This window comes from Sinocyclocheilus rhinocerous, unplaced genomic scaffold (assembly GCF_001515625.1).
Source record: "Sinocyclocheilus rhinocerous isolate Xijiao unplaced genomic scaffold, SAMN03320098_v1.1 scaffold837, whole genome shotgun sequence".
Taxonomy (NCBI): Eukaryota; Metazoa; Chordata; class Actinopteri; order Cypriniformes; family Cyprinidae; genus Sinocyclocheilus; species Sinocyclocheilus rhinocerous.
In genome coordinates this window covers 432,287-443,248 of record NW_015650219.1, presented here as the reverse complement: position 1 = coordinate 443,248, position 10,962 = coordinate 432,287, and the positions used below count along the sequence as shown (strand labels likewise).

Genomic DNA, 10,962 nt, shown 5'->3' with positions numbered 1-10,962 from the left:
TTTGGTGGTTATTAGTGTATTACAAAGGTACTAAACAGATTTCAGTACTTCAATAGGTTGGTGTATTAACATTATATCAGTTAATGAATGGTAGGTATGTAACTGTAAATTTAAGTTAAAACCGTAAAACCTAAAACGTTGCTACCGTATTTTTTACGGTAAAATTCCGGCAACCACAGCTGCCGTTTTTTTACCGTAAATTTTACGGAATTTTTTTTACAGTGTAGGTATGTATTGGAGTATGTATATGTGTATGTGTGTGGTTTACTGTCTCAGTGTCCTTGTTCTCCAGCGGATCTAGCTTGTTTGAGGAGGATCGATAGCCTTGCTGGCTGTTTTAGATGAAAGCAGTGTTCGACTGAATTACTCCTGCCATCACACTTTCTCGCTCGCTCGCTCTCTCAGATACACACACTATTGTATTTATTGACTCTTTCCCCCTCCATCTCTTTTTAATTGGACTGACTGGATTCTTTCTGTGGATGCCCCACTTCCTGTCATTCCTGTTATTCCGTACCAAGATTCCAAGTAAAGCTGCATGCCACAAATATTTGTTTTCCATAGCTGCAAAAGGAGTGGTACTTTGACAATGTTGTTAGTTAATTCATCATGTGCTGTCCGATTCAGTGTAGTCTTTGCATGCCCAAAAGTGCTGCTGTGCTTTTCCCATCACTGACGCTCAGTTTTGTTCATAATACATGTTTTGTTCCCCTTCTCTGTACGTGTGTGTGTGTGTGTGTGTGTGTGTGTGTCCGAAGGCCCTGTGTGCTGCAGTGGTTCTCCCTGACATCCTGCAAACCATGGCCATGGTTTTCAGTGGGGCGGATGTGATGTGTGCGACAGGTGACCCTGAGTACTCCACCCCGTATCTACTGGCTCAGAAAGCTGGCCAGAGGCTGCAGATGGAGTTTCTCCACCACAACAAGCTCTCAGGTGTGTGTGCTTAAGAAACTCACTTCATCATGATGTGTACAGGGCGCCGTACTTTGCAATATCTTTTGCAATATATGTGCCACCACATATACACTACTGTTCAAAAGTTTGAGTTTTTTGAGAGAAATTACTACTTTTATTCATCAAGGACACAGTAAATTGAGCAAAAGTAACAGTAAAAGTATATATTTTTTCAAATACATTGTTCTTTTGAACTTTCTATTCATCAGAGAATCCAGAAAAAAATGTATCACTGTTTCCACAAAGATTAAGCAGCATTTCAGAATGATTTCTGAAGGATCTTGTGACACTGAAGACTGGAGTAATGGATGCTTAAAATTCAGCTTTGCCATCACAGAATTAAGTTACATTTTAAAATATATTAAAATTAAAATTGATTTGAAGTTGTAGTGGTATTTCACAATATTACTGTTTTTACAGTATTTTTGATCAAATCTATGCAGGCTTGGTGAACGTAAGAGACTTCTTTCAACCAGCATTGGCAGCTTTTTGAAGGAATAGAGGATAAAGTTGTACCAGAAGTGAACATGTTATCAAATATGCATGAAAGAACTGCTGTGTGTAAAACCTATAGTCAATGCAAATATTGAGAAGACATACACTACTGTTGAAAAGTTTGGGAACAGTATGATTTTTAATGCTTTTGAAGAGTCTTATGCTCACCAAGGCAGCATTTATTTGATGAAAAATACAGTAAGAACAGTAATATTGTGAAACATTATTACAATTTCAAATAACAGTTTTCTTTATTAGTGTATTTTAAACTGTAATTTATTTCTGTGATGGCAAAACTGAATTTTCAGCAGCAATGTTGAAAACAGTTGTGCTGCTTAATATTTGTATGGACACTGTGATGGAAACATTTTTTCAGTATTCTTTGATTAATAAAAAGTGCAAAAGAACAGCATTTATTTACAATAGATATTCTTTGCTGAATAAAAGCATTAATGTAAGTACTTTAATATGAAAAAAAAAAATCTCGCTGACCCCAAATGTTAAACAGCAGTGTAGATCATAAATGACATGGATCGTTTTACTGTTTTCCTGTTTTTCATTTTAATACACTCTGCCTGTATTGATTAGTGAAGTCTAACTGGTACTCACAGTCAGATTTTCATCACAATTGGCATTTCTCACAGGCTAATGGAGGACTTTAATACACACACAAATCCTTACCTCAAGAAGGCATTGCCCCTGAACGTGTCTATAATTAGCTGTAGACTGTGTATGTGTCATTACATTGCTCATTTGGGGCCTTTACTGAAAGTGTGCCAATGATCCTAATTAAGATATCCTCCAGTCAGCACAGGCACAAATGTTTTACAGTGTTCTGCCAATGTTTTGTTAAGCTTACTAACACTGTAACAACAGCAGGACAACATTTGTGTAACCTCTAAATCTGTGTGGAGCTATGGCCTCATTAACTTAATGGCTTGCAAATGTGATTCTCAGTCAGATAATTCAGTAATCATCTTACACACATACACACACATTCAACTTGCAACCAGTTCCATTGTTTCTTTTGGATTACTACAGTCTAATGGAAAAATACACATACGCATACATTTGAATATATTACTGATGCAGGTTCTCAATTTGCTCCAACTTCCCTCCATCTCATTATCACTTTTAATCCTTCTCGTTCGAACTGAGAAGTATCTGTCGCTGTAAGGAAGAGATGGATGGATGGAAAGATCTTTTCAATGAAAGTTATTTGAACTTTTTCCACGCTGGCAACTGGAAGTGTGTGATTAAAATCTCATTGGTACTGCCGGCCTTCCCGAAGAAAATTGAACCTGAGCATTGTGGCTAATTGAATCAAAATGTGATAAGGTAGTAGGCAGAAAAAGGAGTTAAAGGTGCAATAGGTGATTGTCTTCAGAAAAATTTTTTGTTATGATGGTTGAAAGTCTCTTCACATCCCGATAGCAATCATATTAAGTTAAGTGGTCTAAATGTATTTATCTGTATTTATATATTCTGTGGAAGGCGTAGGATTAGCATACCTCTGCGCACCCTGTTCGCGCAGACATGATACGTCATCAGCTCATTCTTGTACGCTGTGCAGACAGAGCGAGAATGCCAGAGAATCAACAACCCGATTTTCCTTCCTGGTATTGTAGTACTTTTAAAGTTTTCTCACCGGTGAATGACACATGATGTAGCCCAGCCGTTCCCAATTCCAGTCCTCGCGATTCAGATAACCAGCTCGTTAGAAGTGAGCTACGTGCATGAACTGTGTTCCGATCTATATGATCCCTACACAGTGTTCATTGCTCCCTACTCCCTGAGCGGGGTAAATCCGTTGAAGTTTACTTCACTTTGGAACATGGGCTGGAATTGGGAACCGCTGATGTAGCCTATTGTAGTAATCTTGTCTCTGGTATTCTGGTCTGTGAGCGTAAATGCGTTCAGGGGGCGTGGCTTTGGACAGCGATTGCAGGGAGGGTGGGACGTTCGCTTTCAGTGCTATCAGGCTAAAGTTAGCATTTTCCAAGATCTCCTACTGCACCTTTAAAGTGAAGGAGGCAAATAGGGAGAGCAGATGAAGAGGTAGAGCGGAATGAGGGGAGCAGAGTCAAATCTTCTAACCTTGACCTTCTATGTTTGGATGGAAGTTTTACAAGCCTTCTAAACAAATAACCTTGGAAAATGAGAAATGGATGAAATTTAGCTGTTACAAGCTGATTGACACCTTGCATGAAGACTGACTGGTTATCAAGAAGCTTCTGAGGTAAATAGTTGTTAAAAACTTTGAATTTCACTTGAAAGCAGCAGGAATAGTGAGCTGTGTTTGTGACTGATCCCCATTTAAACAACATTTCTCCTCCTCACCACATTATAGGATTACTCCTAATCAGCTGTTCTCCATTTTCTTTTTAATCTCTGTTTTCCCCCCTCTTTTCTCTCTCTTTATAGATTTTCCTAAGCTGGAAGCATTATGTGACAGCAGTTTTCCGGCTGATGTTCCTTCTTTTATGGATGGATTTCTCTATTGCTCTGTGAACGCCAGCAAGGCCACTCTGGACCGGAAAGGAAGACCCGGTGAGTCTGTCTGTCCTTGCATTCATCCATCCAAACACCCACCTCCTCAGTTATCCATTCATCCAAATAATTACCTATGAATATTCATCTGCACTTCCTGTTTATCCTCACCCATGACTGAAAATGGTTGCACCGTATTTGTGCAATATCATTATGCCCTCCTTGCATTTGAGTACCCCATCCTTCTTACACTAAATCCCCCCAAAGATGTTATTCTTTCAAGTATGTTTCCCCATCGTCTCTCCGGCACCCATTGTGCTCACGCTGTTCTCTTCCAAGCATCTGGAGAGGGCCGTTGGTGGTTAGACAGAAGTTCTCATTAGGGAGTGGGCCAGGAAAGGGCCCTACATTAAGCTGGACTCTTGGTGGAGTAGCACAAGCATCTGGAGCACATGTTCCACTGTAGTAGCTGTTTTTTTCTTCTTCTTCTTTTCAGCTCGTCTCTATCTTGTATCCCTAGGGACATCTGTCTCAAGCTGTGGTAGCCCGCATTGGTCCTCTGCCTGTTTTCCCTGATACCACTGCGTGTGTGCGTGTGTTTAAGAGCAAATAAGCAAGCTGTGTTTTAGAATTAGGCTCCGATAGTTGAAAATGGTTTAATGCAGTTCTAAGTATCTTAAAAGTAAATGCGGTGACTGTTTGAATGTTTAAAGAACGTTTGTTATGATAATAAACAGATGCCTCATTCTTCTTTGCACAAAAAGGAACTTCTGCAAAATAGATGAGAATCTGACAACTTTCCTGAACTGCCATCAATGTGGTGATAAAACTTTGGAGTGTTTTTGAGAAATTCTCAAATAAACCACGGTAGCTCTTTGTGAAAAAAGAAGTGCGTACCGTTCTTCAAATCTTGAAAGAATTTTAAGAAGAAAAAAAAAGCTCTACTTACTGATAGTATGATATTTATGAAATAAAGGGTCACTTAAGTGAACTTAAGAGAGTACACTTTCATGACTATGTTTTATAACATACTAAGTATACTTTTAAAAAGTGCACATTGAAACAACACCAAATTAAACGCTTTAATGTCCATTTAAGATAATAATCTGTTAATAATCTTTTGTCATGCTTTAAAGATGCACACTTATTTTGATGTGTTGACTAATATTCAGTTTGCTCTTTCAAAGTTCAGACATCCAATTTGTATATTCTTTTCATTTCTGCAAGAAGTACTCTTTTTAAAAGTAGGCTAAAATGAATTTTTTCACAAGTGTAAATATAGACAAAAACTTCGAATTTTGGCTTGGGTAATGTTAAAGCAGTGAAAAATCCCATCGACTTGCATTGGAGGAGGGATGTGAGCCAAATCAGAGACCAGAATATCGTAGTGATGTGGGACTTTTCTTTTAACTTGGGCCAGTAATCAACCACCTAGCACCAACCCTAGCAACCACATTGCACCATTCTAGAAAACACTCAGAATACCTTAGTAACCACATAACTATGCACTGGCAGCCACCCATAACACACTAGCATAGTGACGGTGACTCTTTAGACTTTTCAGAAAAACATCTCACTTATCTTCACACAAAATATGAAAAAAAATATGAATCTTTTGGTTCTCTTCTGCTTAGAAACAGTAGTTCAGACAACATTTTTATTGTCTGATTTGTGCTGATTTACAGCTCTAGAGAATCATTAGTTTGCTGTCCCCATCCTTCCCTTTTATTATTTACTGATTTTGTCCTTGTAAGGCAACGTTATATAAAATATCTTACATGGCTCTATAAAAGAATCGCAGATTCACAGCTGAAAATACCTTATTTCATTACAAAAAAAAAGTGTGCAGATACATTAATGGTGCTGTAATAGTAGAGTCCTTCTAAAATATTCAGAGGTACAACTTCGAACAGTGCATTTAAACTTATTTAATCAACAGGAAAATGTTACTTGAGCTATTCTTAGAAAAGAACTTATTTTCAAAGCTCTTCCATTGAGGCTGCCTTAATGCCTTAAACACTAATGGTCTAAAACGTTCTATATAAAACTTTATGTCAATAATTTATGGTTTCGTCCTGGGGATTTTAATAAAAGCACAGTCTGCTGGATTTGAGGCTGTCCGGTTATTGCACTGACTTCACTTTTAAGTTGTAGCAACATTTTTTTGCTACATACAGCACACCACACACTACTAACAAGAAAGTACCCAACCACGCTGAATATGCTTAAGGGGAAATATATTTTTTACATACTATCCAATGATTTGGGTTTATGATTTAAGTTGAGCCATATTTCTCTGCCACACTCAGATACTGTGATGCTACTGAAAATGAAGTTTAGTCAGTGTCGCTGCTTTTAGTTGTTCCCTAACACTGAATGTAACACATGATCAGAAAACACGAAAAGTCTGATTTCTGATTTAAGTGTTTCAGTGTTGCTTCAATGTTTCAGTACTTCAGTGTTTCAAACATTCAAGTTTCACAGTTTGCGGTGTTCATCTCTCTCCTCTGTTTCTGTTCGTAGCAGTTCTGTTCTCATGTACATTCAGAGCTTGGATTTTTTTTTCATCCAATCATGTTTCTTTTGCTCTCCCTGTCTCTGTCACACTACTTAATCTCTCTAAATTCTCCTCAAATATAACAACACAAAGACAAAGGCACATGTTTTTCATTTATTTGGCCTTGATATTCTAAAAAACAAGGGTTATACAATTCATTCACAGCAGTATTATGCAGCATTAATGGATTACTATAATAATGGTTATCATTGTGAATGATATTTTGATTGTGAATGTGCATACATTTGAGTGTTTAGGGTTGTGCACCATTCAGAATTGAATTGACCCTTTGCCAGGAGTTTGACTGACAGGCGATCTGACTACTCATAATGCCAAATCTGCTGTTTTGTCTGACAAACAAACCAGACAAACTAACATCGGTAGACTTGAACTTGAAAAATGGTGTGTAGTGATGTCTTTCCGTGGTTGAAACAAGATACTTTCTGATGTTCCTTCATGTTTATTTTGTGCTATAACTAGTAAAGAGGAAGAGATGATCATTCACGTGCTGCTTGAACTGAGGCGCTACAGCGTTCTGTCAAGGCAAATTAAAGAGCCACAAAATGGTATTTATTGTTTGAATTTCTTAAGAAATGACAGCATTTAAAAGTTGAGACTTTGTTTCATACCAAAAGTAAGCTGCTCTGTCTTGCCTCGTGATGTATTTTTTCACTGCGTGAGAACATGATGTGTGGCATGAGAGCGCCATTGGCTTGTCGGAAGTAGCAACAGTAACTAACGGGTGCGGGACTTTGCGAAGGGTCAATTGAGAATGTAATTTAAATTCCAATTCAGTTCCTCAGTGAATTCAGCCAGTTGGAACTCTGGTTGCTCAAACTAGATGTGGAAGTGCTGTGTTCAATAATACATTACACATTTCTATAAATAATCAATGTTTGAAATGCTATTTAAAGATAATTTTATGAACCATGGTGGAAGATTTTACTATTTTACTCTGTTGTTATTATTATTATTTATCTACCCAGAATGGCAGCTAAACAGAACTCGAGTTATCTGTTGCTGTTGGGTTGGACTAAATTTTAATTTTAATTCAGTAAATTCCTCTTCCTGTCATTTCAGTTCCAGTTACACATTATATGGGGTGTTGCCAATTCGACAGCGACATTCCTCTGTGTGTGTGTACTTGTGAAACGCCCCATGCTCTAAAGGGGATAATGCATCTATAACAATCTACCATTGCCTGTCACTGCTGGTAGCTGTGTGTCTCAGAGCCGGGGCAATTTCTCAATCGAGACTCATTCATTTCTTTCATCTGGATCAATGTTGAAATCCATTCATTGCAAACAATGTCCATCCGCAAATGAAAGAGGTCTCCCATAAGGTTTCCGCCTGTGTAAATGATAAAACAAGATTATTTTGAGGCACGTCCATTGATGACTAAGCTCTGAACCATGCTATGCTGAGCTACAGAAACCAAACTCACATGAATATGAGTCACTTTACTCACACATAATAAATAAATGCTCACAACTTTCAACAGTCTCTCAACAGTTTTACACTAAGGTCTGTTTCACAATGCACATGAAAGGATCACATATTTATTTTTTGCATCCATGTTAATAGGTTACAGTATTCACAATGCTTGCCCCTAGAAGCAGTTCTGTGTACCGGGAGCGAAGGTGCGTGTTTGGTGCTTAGCCTTTTTCTGCTCGTACTAAATTGAACCTGGCAGAAAATGCATTTCAAACCTATTTTTTTCTGAACAATCTTTGTTATATAGCTATATTTAAAGCAATATAAACTACTTCAGTAAACTACTCTCCTGTTGTTTGAAGACATTTGTTGGGCTCCATGCACACATAGTGACTGCACTGTCTATTCGGTAAATCTGACAGAATCCAGATGATTCAATTAGGTTATAGCTCCAGTTTGGGTTTTCGTGCCATTCTGTGTAGATTAATTTCCATCTGGAGGTAAATTTGATTCCACTCCTCATGTTACATATCTCCTCGTAAATTACATTTCATGACTGTCAAGTTTGTAATGATTCTCAATGGACAACTCCTGATTGTGATTTATAGTTGTTATTAATGAAAATTTGCAATACAGTAGCACAGAAATCACTTTATTTTTGTATAGAGCAGCATAAGCCTGCTGTTGTATTTACATTGCTGTTTTCCTTATGTGTGCGCTGTGAAATATAACTAATTTTATATAGTTGGTTAAGTGACTTGTTTTGTTGCAGTGTCAAATTAATGTGGAATTTGACAATTATAGTAGATATATGCATATCTATATATGCTACCGTTCAAACGTTTGGGGTCGGTAAGATTTTTTAAATATTTAAAAAAAAAAAGTCTGCTCATCAGACTTCAAGGCTGCATTTATTTGATCAAAAATACAGTAAAAACTGTAATATTGCGAAATATAATTAACATTTAAAATAATTGTTCTATTTTGTTTAAAATGCAGTTTATTCCTTTGGAAAAGCTGAATTTTCAGCAGGCATTACTCCAGTCTTCAGTGTCACATGATCCTCCAGAAATCATTCTAATATGCTGATTTGGTGCTCAAGAACCATTTCTTATTATTATTAATTTTGAAAACAGTAGTGCTGCTTAATATTTTTGTGGAAGCCATAATGCATTTTTTTTTTCAAAATTCTTTGATAAATAGAATTTCAAAAGAACAGCATTTATTCAATATATATATATATATATATATTTAAAAATGTAAAAGTTCTGAATAAAAGTAATTTTTTTGAAAACAAAAAGAATTCTACTGACTACAAATGTTTGAATGGTAATGTAGAGTTGATAGTTGTTTCTTGTGCACAGATAACACTAAACAAGATGTACATGGATTGTAATAATAATGGCAAATGACTCTGATGTGCCGTGTAAAAGACCTTGCCTCTTTTTAATTCTTTGATTATCTCTTTCTTGCCACTTTTCACAGTTAGTTATTTTACCTAACTGAATGATTCTCTCAACAGCACCTCCAGTTCTCACGCCTGTCTACCCATACAGCCTTGAACGATCACAAGTAAAGACAGCCATGGCCTTTGGGTGTATACAAATCTGGAGAAAATAAGCTTGGCATAACAGAAATAAAGGAGGTTTACACACCTTTCAGGGATGCTCCAGCCTCTTCAAGTTTCAAGCACATATTAGTTGTGTGTGAAGTATCTAAATGTGCAACTTTGCTTGTGAAAAACCTTTTAAATCTCCTTTTTATCATTTTGAATTTTAAGAGGCTTGACCCCATACTGAGATGTTGATGTGAATTTTTAAAAAATGGTTTCAGTTCACTTAAAGACACTGATGAAGTTGAAGTAGACAAAGACCCCTTGCCCACATGCTGTGCAAATTCAAATATAATGACTAATGAAAAGGACACCTCTTTATGTTTTGTGAGAAGCACTGGTTCATAGATTATATATCCATACCCTTTGTAAACAAGAAAATGAAAAGACAGTGACAAGAGGGTTTTCGTGCACTTACTGTGGTGGCATTTGAGCTGGAGAGGTTCAGACAGATGAGGTGAAGAGGTGTGATGGAAATAAATACCAGCAATTTGTTGTATTACACCACACTCGATACTGAAAGACGGCCACATTGGATAGTTGTTGATAGTAAATGCCAGCTGCCTGTGGACTTGTGTGCATGTGTATATATACACGCCACATTAGTGTGTTGTGATATTGCCAAACGGTCACCAAATACCAACTCTGTCACTGATCAACATTTTGTTTCATACCATCATTTTAAAAGTTGGATATCGCTCTGCATGTCACATGGATAACCCCTCCTTGCCCATAAATTAGTGTCTCTTAACTCTCGTCTTGACATTGCCGACAGAAAGGTTTGTTCCCCCACAAAACCCAGCTAACTGGAGTAATGAAGTGCCAGTGTTGTAGATGAATCAGGTGAGGCATTGTCAGGAACAAAACACTGTGTCACTAATAGCTCCCCCATTGTCTAATAGCTCCCCTCCGGAAACATCACACAACCCTTTCTACTGAAAAAGAGACCATCAGCATTTTCACAAGACAAATGACAGTTGTATGATATGAAAATGACTTGTGCTCTGAATATTTAGAGTGTGTTGAACAAAGCTAGCATTGCTGAACTAACTTAAAGGGGTCATATGATGCGATTTCAATTTTTCCTTTCTCTTTGGAGTGTTACAAGCTCTTGGTGCATAAAGAAGATCTGTAAAGTTGCAAAGACTAAAGTCTCAAATCCAAAGAGATATTCTTTATAAAAGTTAAGAGTCAACCACACCTACCTAAAACGGCTCGTTCTAACACGCCCCCACATGTCTACGTCACTATCTGGGAAGATTTGCATAACGCCGCCCAAATGGTCACGCAAAGAATGTAGGAGTAACTTTTATTCTCGCTGTAATATTGAAAAGTGAAAAGTGAAAAAGTGAAAAGTGACGTGACATGTGGCCAAGTATGGTGACCCATACTCGGAATTAGTGCTCTGCATTTATCCCAT

General features: G+C 37.4%; 1 protein-coding gene across 1 annotated transcript in view; it reads left to right on the top strand.

Moving 5' to 3' along the window:
- LOC107711563 (arf-GAP with Rho-GAP domain, ANK repeat and PH domain-containing protein 2-like) overlaps positions 1–10,962 on the top strand; it is a 122,222-nt gene that overhangs the window by 74,655 nt on the left and 36,605 nt on the right. The window contains exons 14-15 of the mRNA XM_016516552.1: positions 759–933; positions 3,874–3,999. Of these exons, the coding sequence (XP_016372038.1) occupies positions 759–933; positions 3,874–3,999 (301 nt within the window). The remainder of the gene's footprint in view (positions 1–758; positions 934–3,873; positions 4,000–10,962) is intronic.